This window comes from Eurosta solidaginis, chromosome 1 (assembly GCF_040869045.1).
Source record: "Eurosta solidaginis isolate ZX-2024a chromosome 1, ASM4086904v1, whole genome shotgun sequence".
Classification (NCBI taxonomy): domain Eukaryota; kingdom Metazoa; phylum Arthropoda; class Insecta; order Diptera; family Tephritidae; genus Eurosta; species Eurosta solidaginis.
This window is the reverse complement of record NC_090319.1, coordinates 106,333,821-106,359,729: the sequence shown is the minus strand read 5'-3', so window position 1 is coordinate 106,359,729 and position 25,909 is coordinate 106,333,821. Positions and strand designations below refer to the sequence as shown.

The 25,909-nt window shown below is 36.5% G+C and overlaps 2 protein-coding genes across 28 annotated transcripts in view; both read right to left on the bottom strand.

Moving 5' to 3' along the window:
- Nucleotides 1–14,824, bottom strand: part of Spn85F (Serpin 85F) — a 59,103-nt gene extending 44,279 nt beyond the window's left edge. Inside the window, exons 1-4 of one of the 22 annotated variants that reach the window (XM_067759533.1) lie at nucleotides 14,728–14,744; nucleotides 11,894–11,992; nucleotides 4,858–4,965; nucleotides 4,142–4,793 (exon numbers count right to left, since the gene is read on the bottom strand). In XM_067759533.1, the coding sequence (XP_067615634.1) occupies nucleotides 4,142–4,612 (471 nt within the window). In that variant the 5' untranslated portion in view covers nucleotides 4,613–4,793; nucleotides 4,858–4,965; nucleotides 11,894–11,992; nucleotides 14,728–14,744. The other 21 variants (XR_010948562.1, XM_067759532.1, XM_067759534.1 and 18 more) reach the window with 21 other exon arrangements.
- A 3,911-nt stretch (nucleotides 14,825–18,735) lies between these two features.
- Nucleotides 18,736–25,909, bottom strand: part of Glut4EF (Glucose transporter 4 enhancer factor) — a 744,045-nt gene continuing 736,871 nt past the window's right edge. For all 6 annotated transcript variants that reach the window (XM_067759511.1, XM_067759510.1, XM_067759509.1 and 3 more), the window contains one exon: nucleotides 18,736–24,091. In XM_067759511.1, the coding sequence (XP_067615612.1) occupies nucleotides 23,197–24,091 (895 nt within the window). In that variant the 3' untranslated portion in view covers nucleotides 18,736–23,196. The remainder of the gene's footprint in view (nucleotides 24,092–25,909) is intronic.

The following is a 25,909-nucleotide window of genomic DNA, read 5'->3' as shown; positions in this document are numbered from 1 at the left end:
CACCTTGTAATTGCATCATGTGTAATAAATACTCCTATATTGCTAATAGAAAATGCTCGCAATGTGTTTTGAAATCAAAACAAGACAGCCTATACAATTTTCGTGATTGAAGCAACATAAATGTGACAAAAAAAATTTTAATTTCTACATTCGATTACTGAATACAAAAACAAAAACGTTTAAACAGCTATATATCGGCACTCTGATGTTTGGCAATGTACCTAGCCTTTTGCAGCAATATAGGAGTACATATTACATACATGGAATATAAGCAAAATTTATAAACATAGCCGTAAAAGTGCGGTAAAAAATAAAACGGCAGTAAAAGCTGAACTTATCATTTTTTTCTATGAAAAATGAACACATCGATTTATACAATAAAACATGGACTTACGTTTTTTCCATAAGAAGCAGACAAACTGGACCCTGAGTAATAGCAGGATCACTTCGGGACTATTTTAGGTATTTTTTCGGGAAAACATCAAAACCTTTTCGAAAATTGTTCGGGACAGTGGAAGCATCCTTTCGAATGAATTTCCGGACTAATTTTGGAATTATTTCTTCTATTACGGAACCAATTCGGAGCAATTACAGGATCAAAATAATTCCATAGTTATCCTGAAATTCTTTCCAATTGGTCCCGAAATAATCTCGAAATAATTCTGAAGGGATCCTGTAACTGTCCCGAAATGGTTTCGAAGTAGTCTTGAAATTATCTTGAACTTGTTCCGAAATCAAACCTAAAAAACCCCAAAGTGTTCGCGAAAGGATGGCTCAAATGCCCCAAAACTGTACCGAAAGAGCCTCGAAATGTGTTTGAAGATTTCCTGAAATGATACTCGAAATAATTCCGAAGAGATGCTAAAATTGTCTGCTTCTTATGTTATTGTTTCGTCCATCTTGATAAAATTTAGTAGCCTTGAATGTTGCAATTAATTATGTAGATTAGTTGAGCTGAAAGGCCGCGGTTAATGAATAAAACTTCCTTTTGGTTTGTTTTATATTCATTTCATTTCTTCAATTTGATGCTGGAGAAGATTATACTAGCTGCAGAACTTAACCGCACTGAAACAATATACTATAAAAGCGTGCAATTACTGGCATATGCTGATGACATTGATATCATCGGCCTAAACACCTGTTGTTAGTTCTGCTTACTCCAAACTGGAAAAAGAAGCGGTAAAGATGGGTTTGATGGTGAATGAGGACAAAACGAAGTACCTGCATCGAGCAAAGAGTTAGCGCATACGCGCCTTGGCAACCACGCTACTGTTGGCAGCCATAATTTCGAAATAGTGAAAGACTTCGTTTATTTGGGAACCAGCATCAACACTAGCAACAACATCAGCAATGAAATCCAGCGAAGAATCAATCTGGCCATAAATGCTACTTTGGACTAGGTAGGCAATTGAAAAGTAAAGTCCTCTCTCGGCGAACGAAAATCATACTCTACAAGTCACTTATCGTACCCGTTCTGCTATATGGGGCAGAAGCATGGACCATGACATCAGCAGATGAAGCGGCTTTGGGAGTGTTCGAGAGAAAAGTTCTTCGAAAGATTTATGGACCTTTACGCGTTGGCGACGGTGAGTACCGAAGAAGATTTAACGATGAGCTGTACGAGCTATACGCAGACATCAACATAGTCCAGTGAATCAAAACGCAGCGGCTGCGCTGGCTAGGCCATGTTATGCGAATTAAAGATGATGCTCCGGCCAAGAAAGTGTTTCTATCGGAACCCGCCTATGGAAGCAGAGGTAGAGGGCGGCCCCCACTCCGTTGGAAGGACCAGGTGGAAAACGATTTAAACTCCCTTGGTGTGACCAATTGGCGCCGGTTAGCGGAGCGAAGGAGCGACTGGCGCGCCTTGTTGGACGGCCATAACCGTTTAGACGGTTAAGCGCCAATTAAGTAAGTAATATTTATCTTATAACCATATGCGGGTGTATGTGTGAGTAACTACTTCGGCTGATGATTACATGTGTTTGTGAGTATCACTTCGTTGCCTTGTATGCATGTGTTTAAATGATGATTGATTTGTTTATGTACACAATAGTGGCAGCTTGCTTTATTGTTGTTGTGCCTTTATTTACTCACAGCTTAGTGATGCTAAAATTCGCCACAATATAAACCTTCATCTTTAATCACTCTATCTATTAAAAAAAAAAACCGCATCAACACCCGTTGCGTAGTTTTAAAGGTTTAAGTATTTAAAGGGACATAGGGACAGAAAAAGCGACTTTGTTTTATACTATGTAGTGATTAAAAGGGGAGCAGGAGAAACATGAAAGCAGCGACAGTTTAGCGCTATCCTTACCTCGACAATACAACAAAATGAATTAATGAATTAAACCTGATATGTAAATATTATATTAAATTACTTTGTTAGAGATAAGTGGAATACTCTGTATATTTTTGAGAGAAAGAAAAATAATTAATAAAGTACGTCACATGCCCACCGGCATCCCTCCTTTGCTACGACGACCGTTAGCCGCCGCGCTCCTCCCTTCCCCCCATCTTGGAACGGAAAGCAGCTGTCCTAACACCTCCAGCCGTATGTGCATGTGTTCGTAACACGTAAATACTATGTTTTTATTCAGTAGGGTTCTGGATTGACTGAGCGTTACCTCAGCCTTCGACAAAACCCACCGCATATGCGTTAGACCTGTCAAAAGCTTTTGATACGGTCAGCCATGGCACGTTACTGCAACACTTGGAAGGGTCATCCCTTCCCCAAGTCTCAAAAGGTGGAGCGCAAATTATCAGTCTGGTCGGCAAGCATTGGTGCAATTCAGGAACATAACATCCAAGCCAAGAAGAATTAAACATGGGGTGGTTTCCTATCCCCACTTCTGTTTAACTTCTACATATCGAAGCTACCTTCACCACCAGAAGGAGTCACTATTGTTTCCTACGCCACACGCCCAGGCCCACACATCGATGAGCTTTGTAATAAAATAAACAGCTATCCTTCTGATCTCTCCAGTTTCTTCGCCTCGCGAAAACTGACATTGTCACCGACCAAATCATCGGTGACCTTATTTACAACATGGACGAGCCAAATTCGACAATATTGAACAGCCACGTCGATTGCATCACGCTGCCGACTGCCGATCAGGATCTACATTTTGGAGAGCACGCAAACGCAATTGCTCCTAAAATCCAGAGCCGTAATAAAATCCGCGAATCTCTTGCCGGCAGCACTTGGGGTAAAGACAAAGAAACGCTCATTACTACTTACCAAGCAATTGGCTGGCCGATTGCATGCTACGCGTCCCCAATATGGACGCCAAGCCTAAAGGTTACTCACTGGAAGAAAATACAGGTCTGCCAAAATACTGTCCTCAGAACACCACCTACACAATGAGGCGAGAGTACTCCCCATTAAGGAGAGAAGTGAAATGCTGAACAAACAGTTTCTGTTGAATACCCAGGAACCTGGACATCCCAACAGACATCTGATTGATGAGGCTACACATCCCAGGGGCCTTAGGGGTCATCTCCGTAAGCATTAGGAGGAAATACGGCACCTGAGTACACAGCCGTATGAGGCAAAAAAGCACCAACAGGTCCTCAGTGATATCCACAAACAGGCGTCGGACCTCTATGCCAGGAATTGGCCGGCAAATCCAGTACTTAAAGAAAAATACCCAGAACTAGCAGAAGAGGAATGCATTTAGTGTTGTGCCGATTAGTGTGGTGTTACTTAACTGTTACTTTGTAGTCAACACGGACGGCAAACTCATTTGACGTTATATGACATTCCGTTTTCATTGATGTGGCCAAGTTTGATGTCAAATTTGACCAAGTGAGAATCAAGCATATGTATATTAGTACCTAGTCATTCCAATCATTGTGGATAAGACAAAGGTGATATCTATCTACATGTGATGATCTGCATAGACGTCAAAATTACAAATATAACCGATCACCTGATTTGTTATTGACTATCGTCTTCTCATTCTGTATCTCTTTCTATCACCTGCTGAAGGTAGCCGACCCTAAACGCCGCCATATTGAACATCCTGTCAAAACGCTAAAAGGTAGCCATCTTGAACATCCTGGCAGGCAGTTGACTGATAAGATATCACACATGTTTTATCCACAATGTTTCCAATAAGTACTTAATTTTAATACTCACACGCAGTTTACGATGAATGTCACGATAACCTACTCGTATAACGTCTCGACTATTTGGCAATTGCAATACATTTCTTAGTTCCAAAGCACTTCGTCCTGCCGAGCCTTCATACAATGCTATTAGCACACTCATCAGTGCTGTGGGAGAAAACGCAAAGTTATTTCTATTGAGTACAGAATGATAGTGAAGAATGCGATACGTGACAGCGTTGCTTAAATCGACCATGTATTCGGCAGGTGATAACTCTCTGGATCCCAAATGTTGATCTAGTGGTGGTTTTGACAATGTTGGAATAACAAAATTGTTGTTTGAGCGAAAAGCATTATGATTGAATTGAATGTAATGTGCATTAGCCAAAGGTAATGGCTCTTTAAGCAATAATGTAAATATTACAAAACTCCATAAGATGCTGTTAAAATGTTGTTGAGCTGCTGCTTTGAAGGAGTCCTTCTGGGGTGTATAAAAAAACATGGCTTTTGTGGATTATTGGACCACTTTTATTAACGTTCAATGGAGCTGTTGCTATATATCGAGGAACATGTTTTCAAATCGTCCACTTTAATTAGTAGTTTCAAATTTCTTACAGACTAACGAAATTTGTCGATAAATACGAGCTTGTTTATTTTGAATTGGTTTCACTCATCTGCAATTACTTTATAATTAACACCAAAAAAATGTATACAATTAAAATGTATTAATTTAGAAGATTGGCTTACTTATTGTCGACATAACCTACATGTATACGTATTAGGGTGTTCGATTATTCGATTTTTTCCGAATCCGATTTTCGGGTTAGTTGAGAAGCAATGAGTAATCCTGGGGGACTAAGAAAACGAAATGTAAATATATGTGATTATATGTCTGAAAAAGTTTTTATTTAGTCTAAGAGAGCGTGACTGCCAGTTCTTCGTCATATTATAAAAGCTGAAATTTCTTCGGCGCATACTTCCAACTGAGGCAGGAATGTTGTTGTATTATGATGGAACTTGAGTCATAGTAGCTTTAGGAAATATCATGCAAAAAATGTGCAAAAAATTGGACCTTACTTTCGTCATTTTATAAAGGCTGATTTTCATATATTGTGTTCGTAACGATATTAGAAGCCACTAGCCTCATTGCCAGACACTTTCCATAGTGGCTTTGTCCAACCAGACAATTCTATAGGCTCATTCCATTTCAAGACACCCGGTCCGCGCAGGACATGATTTTTGATTTCGATGAAATTTTAATATGTTGTTCTTTAGTCAAAATAATGAAACACGTGTATTTTTTTCGGATTTATCGGCAATTGAATTCCATAAAATGCAGTCGGTAATTTATTCACCTATTTTTTAACTGTCAATAACTTTGTCAAAAATTAACCGATTCTCATGATTTTTTCTTTGAAATGTTCGTTATTATATTTACTTTTATATAACTTTATAAACAATAGCATATAGTTTAAAAAAATTTGTTTGTTTAGTATTTAGTAAAAATGTATGACTTTTCAAAAATTAATTTCTCAAAAAACAACAACTAGTGCAAGAACAAGTAAATACACTTTGCGCCATTACTAACTATCCTGACACTTGCCAAGCGGTCAACTGCGCCACCTGTGTGTGAAGACATCTGTCCATCAGTTTATATTAAGGTGACCAGACGTTCATTATTAAATGTAAAAGTATCTTAAGTAAGACTTAATAAAATTCTTATATATTGCGATGTCTTGTGCTGCTCCCACCTCTGTTTCACCCAAGCGTAAACTGAGCACTGATTCTCCAACAGCTAAGGTGGTTAAGCTTGATGAGAGTATCACTCTTGAGAAGGTCTTTGCCAAGCTGACCGAACTTGAAGTGACAGTTCAACAGCATACTGAACAATTGCGGCCTTTAATCAAAGTGTATCGAATAGGTTGACTGAGGTGGAAAATAAGCTTTCTAAGCGAATGGAGGAAGAAATATCAGTGCTTAATGCTACGATTGCTGAATCGTCCGCTCGAATATCTGTTTTGGAAGCCAATGCGATGAAATTTGAAGAGGACATGGCATGCATGAAAAATATGTTAGCTGGTGTCATTGAACAGAGTGCTGCGCCGGATATCTCCGCTGATGCGGTTGCTTTCGGCATCCCGTATCTTGAAGGTGAAGACTTAAAACGTGTATTTAACCTGTTGTGTAAATCTATCGACTTCCATTCTCCTCAAATAAGAGATATTTTTCGCACAAAACCTTCAAATTCAAATCTAAATAGTGCTATTATTATAAAATTTCACTCGCCTCTCGACCGTAACCGGACCCTGCGAGCTTTTCGTGAATATCGGTAAAGAACAAAGTCGGCTTTTCCCCTAAATCCTCTTGGTTGTGAGGGTTTTTTTCATATTTATGAAAGCCTCTCTAAAGAGAATAGACTTCTGCTGCAAGAAGCTGTCAAATTGCGACGAAATGGGAAGTTGAAGTCAGCATTTACAATTAGAGGTGCAGTGTATGTGAGGAGTGACAGCGCTGCGAACAGCCCGCCAACTGCCATAAGCTGCGTAGACGACTTACATCAGTTTCGGTAGTTTAGTCTTAAGTATTTGTCCTAGTTGTAGTGAATTAATCTTTGTAAGGGTAGTTAAACTCAGTAATTGCACTTTCTAGATTTATTTACTTTCTTGTTTTCTTAAAGTTGCTTTTCACTTGTGCTGTCCTAATGATGGTGGGTAATGATGCGAATAGCATTGGCGATAATAGTCTTGTACTTATGAATATGTTATGCAGTCGGCAAAAGGGTTTTAATGTCGTACACTTTAATGCGAGAAGCCTAAATATTGAGAAAATGGATCAGGTTAGGAGAACATTTGAGCAATCTTCGGTGGATGTTATATGTGTGTCGGAGACATGGCTCAGACATGAGATAAATGATGCGCACTTTGAGATAGATGGGTATGCGATGTATCGAAATGATCGAATGAATAAAAAGGGTGGTGGGGTAGCCATTTACTGCAAAAAATATCTAAAATCGAGCATGGTATCCCATGCAGGCGGAGTTATAACTGAGTACTTGTTGGTTCAGGTGTCCAGTCCCCTGTCTAAAGTCCTCTTGTCATGTGTGTACAATCCCAATAGATGTTTTAGTGTAAATGATTTCTTTAATACGTTGTCTGTAGTAGCTGTTAATTATGATGAAATAATATTATGTGGTGATTTTAATGTAAATATGTTATCCCGTGATATGTATAGCTCCCGCCTTTTAGATGACATGTCTAGTGTTGGTCTTTCTTTAGGAAATTCCTCTGTACCGACTAGATATGGGAATAATTGTTGTCCTAGTCTACTAGATTATTTCATTGTGTCTGATTTGTCTTCTGTCTTAAAGTTCGACCAAATTTCGTTTGTGTCTGACCATGATTTAATTTTCTGTTCCTTTGACATTACTCTTGATCATGGCAATTTAGTTTCGGCTCCTTCAAGTTTTCCTGACTATCGCTCGATCAATTTTAACAATTTGAGTACTGAGATTTCTTGGGTATACTGGACTTATTGCTGGAGCTTGCCATCGGTAAATGAAAAGCTAAACTTTTTAAATAATATATTGTTATCTTTTTATAATGCTTATGTACCGATGTGCACAGTTCAGAGAAAATCTCGATCTTGCCCATGGTTCAACAAAACTGCTCGTGACATAATCTGTAAACGTTACAAAGCCTATGCAGTATGGAAATGGAATCGTACTGATATAAACTGGTGTTCATATACGAATATACGGAATGTAGCTACTGCAACTATAAAACATGAGAAGCAGGCATATTTTCGAAAAATGTTAAATTGTGAACTTCCTAATAATGTGCTGTGGCGTAACTTGAAAAGTCTTCGTGTACATGTTAAAGACAATCCTGATTGCTCGCTCGACCCTGAAAATCTGAATGCAGTATTCGTTAATTATGCTACCTCTTCCAATGAACCAATCACCCACCCGATACACTGTCCTGTGAATTTTTCACAGAAATTTGAATTTTGTGCTGTGTCGGAGCATGATGTGGTGAGATGCATTTATAAGGTACGCTCAAATGCTATTGGTGAAGATGGTATTCCTGTAAAATTTATAAAAATTGTTCTTCCACAGATACTGCCAGCCCTGACCCATATTATCAACCACTGCATCACAACCTCGTGCTTTCCTGATTTCTGGAAGATCGCATCTGTCCTTCCGCCTGCCGTCTAAGTGATTTTCGTCCCATTAGCATTCTTCCTGCGTTGTCGAAGGCCTTTGAGAGCTTGTTATCAGAACAGATCCATGCTTATATTGACAAGTTCAATCTACTTTCCCCATTCCAGTCTGGATTTAGAGCAAAGCATAGCTGTTCAACTGCAATAATCAAAATCTTGGATGATATTCGGGCGCCCTATGACAGTAACAAGATAACTATGTTGTGTCTGCTCGACTTTTCCAAAGCGTTTGATTCTGTCAACCACACGTTGTTATGCATGAAGCTAAAGTCTTATTTCGGTTTTGGGGACTCTGCCTTAGGTCTCTTGAGAAGTTACTTGGGTGGTAGAGCGCAACGAGTGAAGGTGGGATCGCAAGTCTCTAGTCTTAAGATGTTATCTAATGGTGTCCCCCAAGGTTCTATAATTGGACCGTTATTATTTAGCCTATTTATTAATGACATATTTACCACCTGCAGGTATGCTCAAATGCATGCTTATGCAGATGATATTCAACTTTATATGTCGGGAACACATGCGTAAGTTTCTGAACTTTGTGCCAAGTTTAATAGTGATTTGTCAGCTATTTCGTCTTGGGCGCAAAAAAATTATCTTTCCCTTAATAGTGATAAATCGTATGTGCTACCTATATCTAAAAGGCAAATTTACTCATCAAATCTACCAGCTTTATATATCAATAATAAGTGCCTTAAGTACGTGTCTAAAGTAAAGAATCTGGGGGTTGTTATTAACTCTAGTCTCTCTTGTGATGATCATATTAACGCTGTTATCAGTAAAGCTTACTACACTCTACGTAATCTACGAATGTCTGCCCCCTTCACCCCACTTGGAATTAGGAAGCGGCTTGCTATACAACTAATACTACCAATTATCTGCAATTCGGATTGTATATACAGCAAATTAGATTCAAAATCGGCACATAAGATTGATGTCGCCTTTAATCATATCACGCGGTATGTCTTCGGGTTGGCTAAGTATGATCATATATCAGCGTGGCGAACGAGTCCCTTGGGTTGTGAAATATCTGAGTATCTTAAGGCAAGGAACTGTATATTTTTGTGTCGTGTGATTCCTGATAAAATGCCTACTTATTTATATAACAAGCTAACATTCTCTAGATCTGCTCGCATAAATGACTTGATCGTGCCCAGCTACAATTATCTAAGCTCTGCAAGACTTTTCTTTGTCAATGCTATCCGCATTTGGAACTCTATCCCCAACTCGGTTCGAAATAGCTTAAGTAGAAGCAACCTTAAGAATGTTATATTTTCTTTCTTTGGTAAAGTTTATACAAATTAGAATCTGAGTTTAGCTACTTATTAATCTAGTCAATCTTTGTTGCTAAATGTCCTTGTCACAATTCTTGTTAAACTTATATATTATCACTTTTGTTACTTTATGGAATAATATATACATTTTTAAGTTTTAAGTTTTAAAAAATTATAATCATTATTATGTAACCATTGTTGCACTATAAAAGATCATACAAGATCTTATTCTGCTAATACTGTCAATAAATAAATAAAATGAAATGAAATGAAAAAAAAAATTTAATATTCAAAAATTCATATCTCGAAAATAACGAGTTTTGACTAATAGGCATTTAGCCAAAGTTGAAATATGAACTGTTCACTCAATATAAAAAAAAGTTTAAACAAAAAAAGTAACGTTTTTTGAGAAATTAATTTTTGAAAATAGTCATAAATTTTTACTAAATACTAAACAAAAGTTTTTTTTAAACTATATGCTATTGTTTATAAAGTTATATAAAAGTAAATATAATAACGAACATTTCAAAGAAAAAATCATAAGAATCGGCTATATTTTGACAAAGTTATTGACAGTTGAAGAAATAGGTGAATAAAATACTGACTGCATTTTATGGAATTAAATTGCCGATAAATCCGAGGCAAAAAAAAATACACGTGTTTCGTTATTTCGACCAAAGAACAACATATTAAAATTTCATCGAAATCAAAAATCATGTCCTACGCGGGCCGGGTGTCTTGAAATGGAATGAGCCTATAATAAAATTCCATTACAAGATATTGAATAAAAATAAAATTTTTAAATTTTGTTTGCCGTAAAAAATGTCAGCGTTTGTATCATGAAAAAGTACAGTTTTGCGTTCGATAAAGTGTCTGACTGGAAAAAGCCACTATGGTAAGTATCTGGCAACGAGGCTAGTGGCTTGTTGTTGTTGTTGCGTTAACAGTGCTTCGCCCCATTCAATGGGCACGACCACTAACAAATTGTCATCAAAGTCCTCTAACGGGAGTCAAAGGAAACTGTCAGTTTCAACAGGGGCGGACTATAGGGCGATTGGTGTTAGAGGCGTAGGGACACATCGCATGAGGGCATACTACATTACGTATGTCGGGGTTGATTCTGTACAAGTAAGAGTATAACCTGTTACAGTATCCAGAACGAAGTTTGGCCAGGGTGCCTCGTTTCTCCATTGGTAGTATGCTTTCTTCTTCTGCAAGGGTAAGATATTGAGGCTAGTGGTTTCTAATGTCGTTACGAAGACAATTGATGAAAATCAGGCTTTATGAAATGAAGAAAATAAGACCTCTTTTTCGCACAAATTTGGACGATATCTGCTAAAGCCACTATGACTCAAGCTTCATAATACACCAATTTTCCTACATCAATTGGAAGTATACCCTGACGAAATTTCAACTTTTATAAAAAGGCGAAGGTCTGGCAGATGGATGGTATGCCTTCAGTATTTTAGATTTACGCACAATGGTGGGAGGAGTGGCTAAAGTGTACTTCATGCCTGAAGATTGTATTTTAAGTGTACTTATCAGTGCGGCTTCAGATATCGTAAACCAACCATCGCTTAGATTTTCACAACGCGAAAACCCGTGAAAAAAGATTAGAAACACATAAACTCATCGAAAACATGAGCATATGTATATCGTTAGCTTAATTCACAAGGGCCCTAACCAACACATTTTTGCAAACTGTGTTTTTAGGAGATTTTGGTATAATATATTAAAATGCACCCACAGTAAATTATAACAGAGTTATTCAACTTTTAAAAAGCTATATCTGCTTAAATTGAATGTGAAAATAAATTTGTTGGTTAGGGCCTTTGCGGCTAACGACATGCCGTTATTCCTGAGTCCCCATCGTCCGATTTCTATAGTTTGAAGCTAGAAATTCAGCGGAAATATGCAACGAAGAGCTACTGTGGGATTAAGCACTTGAGAAAAAAGCATACGAAATGAAGCTCTGCAAGTCACTAGAGATAATCCGCCGTGTCCGCCGAATTTCGTCGTTTTTCGTACGCCGCCGCTGAATGTCAAAAATATCGGCGCGGGGGCGGCGTTTGGCGCGTTACTTTATTTTCTACTTATTTAAGACTGTTTATGCCGTTTATTGTTCCTGATGAAAATTGTTCCGATGAATTCACATAAAATGACCCAAGTCAAACATGTTTTCAAATTGTCTTCAAGTTGTTAAAAAAGTAAGTTACCCGAAAAACGTTCCGACTTTTTCAAAAATTCTATATCCCGTTTGGTTTAGAAATTAAATACTCCTTCGAAATGATTCTTACCTCATACTCAAGTTGAAGATATACATATGTATGTACGTATATGAACGGTTTAAAAAATCACTTGGCCTTATATTAACCATCTGTTGTTTATTTGCGAAACTATAAAATAGCGTCTAGAATGTTAATTTGGATTTTCACACTTCATCATTCAATACCCAAGTCTCCCGGTTTTGACATGACCGAATAGTTACTCCCTCACATTTCAATTTGTTTCTTTGGTGTAGCTCGGCAGCATAGCGCGACAAAAACATCAGTCAGAAAGACTTCGGAGTTACCCTCAGAGCTCTGGGAAAGTGACGTCAACGAAGGTATGAGTTCGAAATCGCTGTTCTATAGTTTCTGTGCTGGCATATGGACTGGTGATCGGATTGCTACTGCAGCCGAAAAAAGTAGAGGTGCGATCAAAAATAGGCCAGTTTTGATGCAAATCATTAAAACTGTGCCACGAGAGCCATAACTATTAATAGACCGTTAATAGCAACGGTAAGTCGCCTTTGTGTGTGACCAGCAAGGAGCCACAAATGATTTAATGAAATCGTGTCGACGACGAGTATTAGGAGTTAGCCCAGAACATCTCCTTCGGTGAAACTGCGCTTTGCACGAGACACACAGACAAAAGTGTAACTATTTTAAGTACTTTTTTTTTTCGGCAGACGCAGTAGTAACAACCCCTAAGACTGTGGGTACGTTCGAAGCCTCCCTGGAGGAAGTGAACGAAGGAGAGTCAATGAGCTACTCCTGTAATTTTTTGAACGATCCGCAAGATTTTAAGGCCGAAACCCCGGATTTTTCCGAAATTTTCAAAACGTTGATTTGCTTAAATACATATAAGCAACACCTTTCCTAAATATTATTTTTTTAAAGAGAAAAATCAAGTTTTTTAAAGTAAGAACGCCGGTGTACGGCGGTGCGCCGGCATCCGGCCTCTCCGCTGCCACAGGTGTATATAATAGAGCCTATACCGCCGCCGCCGATAAAGTGATCGGCGTAAACCTCTAACTCGGACTGTAGCGAGTTGGCGAGGGGGTGTGCCAAAGAAGATTCAGTGTCTATGCATGCATCAACTACGCTGAATAGCCCTTGGTATGTTATATCTACAGTATTGTTGATAATACCCACCCTGTAGTCTGTCCCTTTTTGCCGATTTCCTGCGCTTCTATGTGTTTAACATTGTGAAGTTTTTGAATGCTAATAAAATTTCTGCGGTTATAATTTATTCATTAACTAAACAAATAGTAATTTATATTCACGATCTTGAAGGGCTCCTTTACTACTATCTGACCGTTCCTCGGTCTCCTCCTTTATATGTCTCTGACCTATATTTTCTCTAGATTTTACGTTCATAGGTCCTCAACAGATCATAAGCTATAAAATAACGATATATTTTTTATGTACTCATTATGCATGAAGTTGCTCAAGATAAGCTTGAAGTGTGCTTCAATTTGATGGTATAGGAATGACAGACGAATCTTTTCTGATTGGAACTCTTTATTTAAGGTATTTATAGTTTTAAGAATATAGGCGAGAAACAGCATATAACGCCACTTACTTCGAGACACGCGCAATGTTACACGACAAAGCGCTCTATGTAAAACCGGCCAATAGCTATCGGCTCTGCTGGTGAGAGTTATGCCCCTATTACCGTTTACAACTCAACTCTGTTTCAGTTGAAATTTTGCAATTTAGTATTACAGATTACAACCCAACCTGTCAAAAAAAAATATCGGTTGAAGTTGTCTAGTCTTACAACTTTTTGTGGCATTACCGTCTACAACTTTGAGTTGGTGTAGTTTTCAAAGACATAAAAATCTGACCACTGATTACTAGCAGTTGTCTCCTAAATTTTGCAGTTGTTTTCAAAAAAGGTATCGTTTTACAAGACGGTTCACCATCTAATTTTTAACAAAAATTTTCAAAGTTGGTATCGAAATACACGTTTCGACCTCCGTTTTTAGAATCCGAAAGCAAAAATTAAAAATTTCATTTCTGTCATATCATTTCGTTTCAAATTTTCATGTGGTTGTTGTATGCCCGATTTTTTGTACACACCAATGCAGAAAGGTGTTGGACCTAACCAGGTGGCCGGAGGCCACCAACCCAGAAATGTGTTCTGTGCAAAAAAACTATGGGTCGGCCTCATATTTCGGACCCTCTCGGGGCCATTTTATGGGTTTTTGTAAATATCTTTCAATAGAAATAAAATATTTAATTTCCGCTTTCCGATTCTTTAAACGGATGTCGAAACGTGTCTTTTGATACCACTTTTGATACTTTTTGAAAAAAATTCTTCTTGTAAAACGTTGCCGAAAAAAAATGGAAAGCGAGTAGTTAAAGATTTTTACGTTCATTTAAACAATCTTTATAATCAGCAATTTTGTACATATTTATAGAAAAAACAAGGTTTCAACCAAAGATTATATTGAACATCTTTTTGACCTGGAGCGACATCCCGAAGTTGGACGAGGCAAGGCGCAAATCGGATGCAGCCGAAATAGGTGAAATTATGCGAACTTGAGTCCCATCGATACTACCCACTACTCCTGGGAATTCTGTTTTAGAGTATAATGCGGTTTTTCCTAATTCCTTTCACGTTTTCATATCATTTAAACCATTTATTTGCACTTTTATGTATGTATATGAAATCAGCCTAAAAGTTTTAGTGAACAAATGCATCGATGGATTTTTTATAGTTTGTATGCTTTATCAGTGGTTGCCCACATTTTCGCAAGTACAGAATATATACAAAACAGATTTTCAAATAAACTATTGTCTTATTTATGTATGTAGTTGCACAGTATGGTCACAGTATATATAATAAATAAAAGTATGGTTACTCTTTGCCTCAGCGCGTTTTTCAATTAGCTTAAACCGTACTATTTGCGATACCCGATCAAACTGACTACAACGGTATCTGAATATTTTACAAACACTCGTGGGTGTTGATCACTGATGCCGCCAATAACTATTAAACAAAAAAAGTTAAAGGAAGTGTTTATTGTTTTTTCATACCATATATAAAACACGTCAATTGGCGCACCTCCTCTTCTTAATTACATAACACAAGCATTAACTAGCCCCCTTCAAATAGTGCCCAAGAAAACATCAAATGCAGTTAGTTGGTATAATGTTGTTGGTGTATTTCAATGCGTTGTACCTAAATTGTTTTTGTTTTTTTTTTTTTTGTACAACGATTTATAGGCAATTAAGTTGACGTTTGGCTTAAGATTGATGGGTTATTGACCAATACCCTCGCTAAAATTTCGAAGTTCCATCTCGATTGTTTTAGGGTTGTACGAAAATGCTTCGACAACCTCATATATTTTGTTTGCTCATTAGGGTGATTAGAAAAATCATTCGAATTGAAATTATCGTCGCGATAAAAAAATTAAGAAGAATGAAATATCAGGTAAAATAGTGTGTTTGAAGAAAGTTAGTCGCAAGTGATATATGTAATACTAATTTAAAATTATTTGATAATGTCATTTTTTTACAAAACGGGATGAAACTTTGTTCTTTACCGCAATAATATTTAATCGTGAAAATTTTTCCGAAGTTTTGTGTTTATTTCGCGTATTCCAACATTATGGTAATTTTTATTATACTCAGCGTGCTTGGCACATAGACTTCCATACACCAAAATCATCAGTATTGAAAAAAAATTTGACTGAGCCATGTCCGTCCGTCCGTCTGTCCGTTAACACGATAACTTGAGTAAATTTTGAGGTACCTTGATGAATATTGGTATGTAGATTCCTGGGAACTCATCTCAGATCGCTATTTAAAATGAACGATATCGGACTATAACCACGCCCACTTTTTCGATATCGAAAATTTCGAAAAACCGAAAAAATGCCATAATTCATTACCAAAGATGGATAAAGCGATTAAACTTGGTAGGTGGGTCGACCTTATGACGCAGAATATAAAAACAGTAATATTTTGGACAATGGGAGTGGCACCTCCCACTTTTAAAAGAAGGTAATTATAAGTTTTGCAAGCTTTAGTTTTGCAGTCGTTGAAGATATCATGATGAAATTTGGCAGGAACATTACTACTATTACTATATATGTGCTAAATGAAAATTAGCAAAATCGGATGAAGAACACGCCCACTTTTAAAAAACAAAATTTTTAAAAGTCAAATTTTAACAAAAAATTTAATATTTTTACAGTATTGTGACGAATATTAGTGACACTAAGTTATACTCACATCACTAGTCTGATGCTAAGTAAATGAAGCCACAACAACAATACAGCAAGCAGTCACTTGTATCTATATAAACGAATCAATAATTATGTCTACACACATGTACGTACACGCAGCGGAGAGAAAACGCACAAAAACATGCATATACATATCTTACCTGAGATGCTCACAAAAGAAGGCAATAATTTGTGCAAGTATCACTCACAGATACACAAGCATATGAGAAGCTATAAACGTAGTTATAGCTGGTAATTTTATAGCTGATAACTAACTAGTAAATTCTAGAATAGAAAAGCATAGAAATATGCAACGAGGAAACCAGACAGTATAAAAGGCACGACAATCAGTTTTATTTAAGCAAGCTATCAGTTGCGAAATATAAGTGTTATTTCCAAGTAGTTTAATAAATACCATTTTTGCATTATTCAATATTGGAATTATTTATTCAACAGTTTAGCGATTCGAACATTAGTAGAAGGTTTCAAATAAGAGGAATTTCCGTAAATTCGTTACAGTATATAAGTAAATTATGTCAACATTCAACTCCAGAAATAATATGGTGCAACAAAATACAAAACTAAAAAAAATTTTCAAAATGGGTGTGGCTCCGTACTTTTCATTAATTTTAAAAAAGCTAATTGGGAAGATTACACAACCTTTACAAACCAATATTTTGCTGCTCTTCCCGTTCCGACCGATGTCCGGCAGGGCGAGTGTGCGTTCCGCAAGGTCACCGCTTCAGCTTCTGCACGCTTCATCCCGGCCGGTAGAATACCTTAAATCATACCGCATTTTCCGGCCGAAGCCGCAAAGCAAGAGAGAACGTGAACTTGCGAGACACCTCAACCCTATAGACCCACTTATTAGGAGTTTTAACTTGGATATCATGCGGCTGATAAATGAACATAAACGTACCAAACGGGAGGAGCATCTAAAGAACTGCAACCTCTCTGCGGGTGCTGGTAAATTGTGGTCAACCGTCAAATCCTTGTCTAGTCCAACCAAACACAATCACAAAGTATCTATAGCCTTCGGTGATAAAACTTTATCTGATTCGAAGAAATGCGCGAGCGGCTTTTGCCGACAATTTATAATGCATTCTTCTGGTCACATATCCAGACGTCGTGCTAACAGACGAGCTCATAAACATAAACACGACGTCCCACCCATTGCCATCGCCCCCACAGAGGTTGAAGTAGCCATCCGCAAGGCCAAACCCTCCAAGTCGATAGGCCCCAACGGAATAGCCATGCCAATGCTTAAGCACCTTGGCGTTGAGGGAATAAAATACCTCACACATGTTTTCATCCTGTCACTGGAATCCTTCGTTATTCCCGAAAAATGAAAAATGGCAAGGATAATCCCGCTACTAAAGCCTGGTAAACCAGCTAACGAAGGCGAGTCTTGTCGCCCGATATCACTCCTTTCGCCAGTAGCTAAGACATTGGAAACTGTTCTGCTCCCTCATTTCACGGCAAATCTTCGCCTAGCCACGCATCAACATGGCTTCCATAAAATGCACAACACTACCACCGCGCTCAATGCCATTAACACTCAGATTAATTACGGATTAAATCAGCAAAAACCCCATCATAGGACGGTGCTCGTGGCACTTGACTTGGCAAAAGCTTTTGACACAGTCAACCACGGCACGCTACTCCAAGACATAGAAGGCTCACACCTTCCCGCTTGTCTAAAAGGATGGACCGCTAATTATAAGAGTGGTCGGCAGGCGTCGGTTGAATTTTGGAACGAAATTTCTAAACCTAGAAAAATTGAACAGGGGGTTCCACAGGGTGGTGTCCTATCCCCGCTTCTGTTTAATTTTTACATATCAAAACTCCCTTCCCGACCAGATGGAGTCACAATCATTTCTAATGCTATTTCCCCGATCTTTCCAGTTTCTTCACCTCGCACGACTTGACATTATCGCCGACAAAATCCACGGCCACCCTGTTTACGACGGGGAAGTAACAGATGTCGCAAATATTGGACGTACGTCGTCACACTACCGACTGTCAGTCACCCAAAGATCTTAGGGGTAACGTTCGATAATACTCTAACTTTCAACGCTCATGCCACCGAGATTGTTTCTAAAGTAAAAAACCGCAACAAAATCCTCAAGTCGCTTGCCGGCAGCACATGGGGAGGAGATAAAGGAACGTTGCTAACCACGTACAAAGCAATTGGCTGGCCGCTCATGAGCTACGTGTCACCAGTCTGGTCGCTTGGTCTTAAAAATACACACTGGAAAAGGCTACAGGCCTGTCAAAATGCTGCAATTAGAACGTGGGAAGCGGGCATAAAGCGTTCGGGCATTTCTTCGCAACCGACAGCCATTTATGGCCAACGGCGATGGATGTTTTGTCATTATGCTTTGTCGGATTTGAGACGGATTTCTGGAATTCTTCGAGCGAGAATAAAGCGAGTCTACGCTGATTCAATGACCTTGCGTAAAACGCTTTCCCCTCCGATGACGATTTAAATGTTTGGCTAGATATGACAGCTTCCTTTCACATGTGTAGAGGCGTCCCCGTTCACCGTGCTGACCGTCGGGCAGCCATTTGTTCCATCAACATATCTCCCCTCCTGATCAATGGCCTATACAAGTAGGTACGTAATAAAAGAAAACAAAGTTTAGCTTTTTTGGGCTTTTATCTTTAATTATAAATAACAGTTGTTTATTAAACTTTAAAATGTAGATATTGTATTTATAGTTTCAATAAAACTCAGTGTATGCATGCATGTATGATTTATGTATTTATGGGGGAAGTTGGGCGTGATTCTATCCAGTACGCAAGTGAGGGGCTTACATTTTTCTGCATTACATACTTTTAACCAATTTTTTCGTATGTGTGTTTTTTCCCAAAGTGGCGTTATTGCTTCTGCATATGTGTTGATGATACCGCTGTATGAGTGTTTTTGTTTTACATACATATACGTAACTATATATGTAGAATATTTTATTTGCTTATGTACTACTAGACGAAACTTTGTATAAATATCACTTACTATTAATTTTTGTAATTGCCAAAAATGTAACCAATAATAACAGAACTGTGTACAAGTGTTAGAAATTATACATATATATTTAGAAGTATGTACATATGCTTGTAAATACATTTATTATTGCTTACAAAAATGAGATGTTGGAGGACGTTTTTGCGATTAATCAATCAGTATATTATTTATTAATTAAAATATTAATTCATTCAGAAAATATTGCATGTTTAACAGAATGTCCACGCTTTAGGCTAGGATTTACATATATCCAAATCGTAGGAGCGAGATCACACTTACATATTGCAAAGATATGTATGTGTGTTAATCAAAGGCTAAATATTTTTAACTGTAAAACATATTTTTATTTCCTTTAAATTTTAAAAAGTCAACAGCAACAGTTTTGATAAAATTTCATCATTAACAATAATTCATTTCTTTGAGTGGTTTTATTCAAATGAAGAATTTTTTTTCGATTTATTACAATATATGTACATACACAAATGTTTAAGTTAAAATTAAGTTTAATAGAAAATTTGTAATAAATATTTTATGTTATATATACGAACTGCAAATTGCACATAACTAAAAATAAGAAGTAACTACTATTCGATTGTTTGCTTTTAAGTTACATAACTCAAAAATATTAAGTGAATTGATTAATCGCAAAACTGTTTTAGAAAAATGGTAATCGCACAACATTAATTGAACATATTTGTATATATGTGTTACGTAAATTACAATTTTAGTTAAGAATGTGCCACATATCTATGTGGGTCGGTTGTTTTTGATAATATAAGGGCTTAGCTAAAGATTTCAATCATATATGTATGTATAATTTTATTAACGAAAGAATGCTTTAAAACGCAAACAAATGCACACATACATGCGTATACAACGCCTATCATCATGAAATTCATTATAATTACATTGAAAATTACAAATTAAAATAATCTTGCATACTTTTCTGCGCCGGATACTCGCTGAGTATGCAGGATCGGTTATCATATTAAATAAATTACGTTAAACAGGATTGTAACATACGCTGGCAAATAGATCGTGAGCTTCTTACCAATCCACAATTTTTAAGATCAACAGCACGATGTTGGTATATTACTTCACCAAATAATTAATTGTAAATAAGCGTTTTAACACCAATTTTTTCTGAGAAAATTCTTTCAAACATTCAGTCGCAAACAGATCTACTCTTTGTCGGTGTTGTTGAGATGGTAGCCAGCTTATGATTTTCAAGAATCGATTTGCGACAAAACTTTTGTGAATCCGAGTGAAAAGATTTGAAATAATGCAACTTTTTCAATTCGCACTCAGTTTGCAACATAGTTAAACTTCAATTCAAGTATAATAGTTTTATTAATTTTGAATAGCATATAACTTTAAGCGCTTGATGAAATTCATGATGTTATGAACCACTACGTATGCATAGTGCATTTGTACGTGCATATACATATGTATGTATTCATGTACATCTGCTAATTATAATTATTACTTCATAAGAAACATACATATGTACATATATATCATTTTAGGTACAAATAAAAATTTAAATTTTAAACAGAAAAGTGAAGTACATACATACATATGTATGTACATATTAAATACTAGATTATAATATAAATTTAGATTTCTATAAATTACATAAATTTGAACACTTTCTGATTAATTTCTATATCTTGCGAGAGTTCCACGTCGTTACAGCTTGCACTTCTCTATTTCTTTGTCAAATTGTCTTTTAGGGATTGAATTTTTCGGTAAAAATCGAAGCAGAGGGGAAAATAAAACTGACGTAAATTGCTACAAACTGCAGAATTTATGCATGAAATTACAAGAGTTTCACAGGTTTGTCTATCAGTTCCCATTGAGCACATAAACTAATTTTCGATATCAAAACCAAATTAATCGTATACATTTTTTGGGAGGGTGTATTCAAAAGTGAAGCCTTGGACACCACAAAATTTTGTTTGTTATTGAGCATATTTTTTCTTTTATGAATCAAGATAATTGATTGTAATACCTATTTAACATCAACAATCATTGTAATACCTAGTTAATAGAATTGTTGTACAAAATTAAACATAATACCACTTAATTGAGATTATTTTTTATTGTATCACAATAATTACATTTGTTATCTTCTCCTCTTTTAGTTCTTGGCGCATATACGTTCCATGTATGTAAGTATATTTAAGCTATGTTTTAGCAATACAATAAATATATATTTTCCTCTTATTTTTAGGGAGCTCTACTAAGTAATAGTCCTTGGCCAAATATATTTGTATGTATAGCCGGGCCAGATTGGTTGAAAAACTGTATTAAGTACATCAAAAATCTTGAATCAGATATGCATATTATTATACGAAAATCAGCTTATGTGTCAACAACAATATTGCTATAAATTCTTGTTAATTTATTTTCAGGTATTGTTCATTTTTTAGCATATTTCTTTTTTTTTTGCATTATACTATGTATGTGTGTATGTAGGGCTGAATAGTTATTTTCACTTTACCTATTTTTTATTTTTAACTTTATTTACATATTTATGTATGTTTGTATAATAGTTTTTAGTTGGTTTCTCTTTTATTTCTTTTGCCTTGTTTTAATATTTTGCTATTTCATTAAATGTGTGTATAGATTTATATATAGTTAAATATGTATGTATATGCATCTTAATGTTGTTATGTCTATGTTTAATGTAATACTTAAGTGTCTACCTATGACCTTATGCAACATACACACATATTGATATCTGTTTATTTTGTCTATGAACATTGTCTATTTATGTATTTTATAATCAACGAAAATACGCACTTGTTTGTAACTATTTAAAGTAATCAATTGCGGCGTATTCTTTTTTAATTCAACTGTATGTGTACATATGGATGTTGACTGCTAAGTATAAATTATGGTAGAGCCGCGCAAGATCGAAATTCTTAATACTATACGTATGTATATTTATATTTTCCATTTATTGTAATGTTTTGTATGAGTTAATATACTTGTTTGTTACATATATCATATTTATATGTATATATTTAAGATAAGTATATTTATATATGCAATAGTAAAGAAAAAATTTTCCTAATTTCAAAAAATTAATCTATAGTGTAAAATTGCCATTGCAGGCGGATCGTGTGAATTATCAATAATACATATGTAATAAGTAACGGGAACACAAAATAAGCAATAACAAAAAAGCAAAATAAAGTTTAAATGTGTTTGTATATTGTAAGTCATTTTTATATGCATGTATAAGTAAAAATATTATGTAATTATATTATTGCAGCAAATATTAAAATAACATCGCGCTTTTTCGTATTCATAAACATTGTCCAAATGTTCATTGCTGCTTGGCTTAACGATTAGTGCGGCTGTCTTATCATGCTAATGCGCGTCTTTATAATCGTAAATGGTGTTGTTGTATTGCAAATGGGCACAGCCCTTATTATGTCGATCTCTCCATTTTATGATGTTTAAGAAAAGTGTTGTGATGGCAGCGAAGTTCGCATACAGATGTTATGTTCAGCATTTGAGGCAGCAGTGGTCAGATGGTTATTATTAGTGTTGTTGCCGTTATTGGCAGTTGCAACAACATATGTCTGTTGATCTTGTGATTTTACATCAGCATCAATGATCGTGCCATAATTTTGGCTGCTAGCTAGCGTTGTATGGACAAAGTTGCTGCCATTGGCAGTGTGTTGATTGTTGTAGTTGTTGTTGCCCGCAGATATTATACTTAAATTATTTGGTGGTGGCTTCACAATAACGGAAGTGGCCACGGCAGTTGCTTGTGGTACGGTAGCTGCCAAATATTTATATTTATGAGCAGGGTTTCTATTACTGTTAGGGCCAGTATTATTGCAGTTGTTGTTCATTCGTTTGTTTTTTGTATTTACATATGCTGACGTTGATGTAGCAGTTGGGCTAGAATCCATTATATGCATTGATGCTGATCTAGAATTGGCTCCCGCTGTCAGTTCTGTCGTTGCTGTTGTAGTCGTCGTTGTCGAAATCAGTTTCGCTGTCACTACCTCCGTCGCCGTCGTTTCTGCTGTCGCCGCCGCCGACGTTTTTGGCCTTTTTCAGTCACCAAATCGGCTGCATGCTTTCTTCCATCTGCACTGAGTGCACCATTGATCTCGACGTTCCATACCATATACTTTGCGACACTTTTTATTTTCCCCTCGTGTGCGTCTATTCGGTGAGTTTGGTGTGTGTTTAGTTGTTGTGGTGGCTATATGATGTGTATGCTGTTGTTGGTGATGATGAGATGTTTGTTGTTGGTGCTGCGTTGAATGTTGTATATGTGCACTAGAAAGTGTAACTATTGTTCCGGTGGCGTTCGTGTGCGTCGTTTGTTTGTGGTTTTGAATGTGTTGTGATTGTTGCTGCTGTTGATTATTTGAATAGTTAGGTGTGATTGTTACTGCCGGTACTTGGTGGTGTTGCTGATGTGTCTGTTGAGCGCCATTGTGATGTGTCGTCACTGTAATGTTTTGTTGGGATAATTGGTGAAGCATATTGTTGGCACTGATATTGTCGTTGTGTATGATGGAATTGCTTTGACTATTACATCCGTTGGTATTGGTATTGCCACTGCCATTACTGCTGATGCACGCATTAGGGCTGCTGCTGTAATTATGATGGTAAGTGGGTGATGGATATGGCGCGGTCGACTGGGACGGACGGGGTGATGATCGAGCATGTTTAATATATTGAGGCTGCGGTTGCTGACTTGTATTTACTGTCACCGATGAAGTGGCGGTTTGTACAGCTGTTGGTGTCGGCACTGATGATGACTGCCAGTAATTGTGATGAGCTAGCGGTGAATTCGATACACAGTTGGTCTGCATTTGTTGATTATTTTGGCTACTGTTATTAGTAATATAGGTGCCACCGTGAAATGCCGTTTTACTGCAATTTAAATGTTGACCCTGATTTTGCTGAAACTGTTGCTGTTGGCTAACTCGTCCTTGCCTGTGGGTGGGAAAACAACAAATGTCATTATTTGCTTGAAGGTAACGAGCTTGACGAAAGTTAGGTTAAATTGCATGCATAGCGGAATGATACAAGGTGGCAGCATGGTGATATACCTACAAACATAAATAAAAATTCCATGTACTTTGTTTTTGTAAATTCGATGGACAAATGTCAAAATCGTACGGCACCGGAAGTTGATGTATCAAATCAAATAAAAAAAGTTCATAATCAACTGTTCCATGCTGCCACCTTGTATCGTTGCGCCATGATTGCATGCAAAAAAATTCACATAATAATATATATATATATACATAAATGTGTGTGTGTGTATAGCGCGGTTACCATACCATGTTTTCATTGGGCCAAAATTCATCGAAAAAAAGGACCAAATCTCAAACTAACGCACAACATTTTTACTCTATGTAATGTAATTAACACATAACCTTATTGTTCTTGCAGTGGCAAGATACCCAATCCGACAAGCACTGTCTCATGGCCTTATTATGATGCCCACTATCAAGCCCTTCCGCAAAGAGGATAGGTATAATAAGAGCCGTCACTCGTTATTTTTTAGCCATTTACTCGATGTAAGCTGTGAGGTATCTAGTAGCTATTTTTTTTTTTGGCGAGATGATTATAAATGTCTTCTATACATTTTCATGGTGTATTTGTGTTTATTTTTCTGACTGTTTTTAATTAATTATTTAATTTTCTTTCCAAAAATCACGTTTGCATATTGTGACCACACCGCATGGATAAATGGGAGGCAATTCAAAAATGTCCTTCATAGAAAACATTCGGCATGAATTTTTTGATTTCCAGCGAGTTAATCGCCACAAAATAACGATGACGGCTTTTATTAAATCAAGTGGGCGGATCTTTAGAAAAAGAATATTGGTAGACGAAAAATTAAAATAGTGGTAGAAGTTGGTAGATTTTTTTTCAAGAAAACAATATCTACAGTTTATATTTGTACAAAACAATTCATAATTCATTGTAAAACAAATAAAGCACATTTCACGGAAATAACACATTTGAAAAAACATGTAAACAAAACAAAAAAATACATACATGGAAATTTGTATATATGTACATAGGTTATGCCTATATGATATCTGCTTTTTCCTGTGTTTTGGGCTTGAAATACTGACGAAAATTTGCCGAAACGTCTAATTACAACAACAATTTGCCAAAAATCCAATGTACCAAAAATACTGCCACAAAAGAACCGACTTCGGCATGTTATCGTTTACTTAAAATTTTGTTTATTTTCGTTCAAAATTATTTACAAAAAACTAATGAAAATAGCGCAGGAAAATATTTGCGTGCTCATTTACTACATTTCGTTCATAAACAAGTTTAGTTCTTGTTTGAATTCGTGCACAAATTTTTCAAAATTGGTTAGTTTAGTTAGTGTCACCTCTTAATGATATTTGGGTGCGCTCGGCAATTAAATACGTTTACCTAATGATCGCAGTATTTGGTTTCAATGCGAATATATTGAGTTGTTGGTAGATTTTTGGGCTTTGGTGGTAGAAGTGGTAGAAAATAAAAATGGGTCAAAAAGTTGGTAGATCTACCAATAAAGTGGTAAAGTCCGTGCCCTGATTATATCTATCCCCTTTGCTTCCGGTGGACATTTCTCAAGACATTTAGTTAACAATGACGGTTGCCACACCATATTTTCGTTTGGGACAATAATTCATAGAAAAAAGGACCAAGTCTCAAAATAAGGGCAACATTTTTGTTTTATTTTATTTGTATATAAACAATTTGGCAATTCACAAGAGTGCCGTTATTGTTATAAATTTAAAA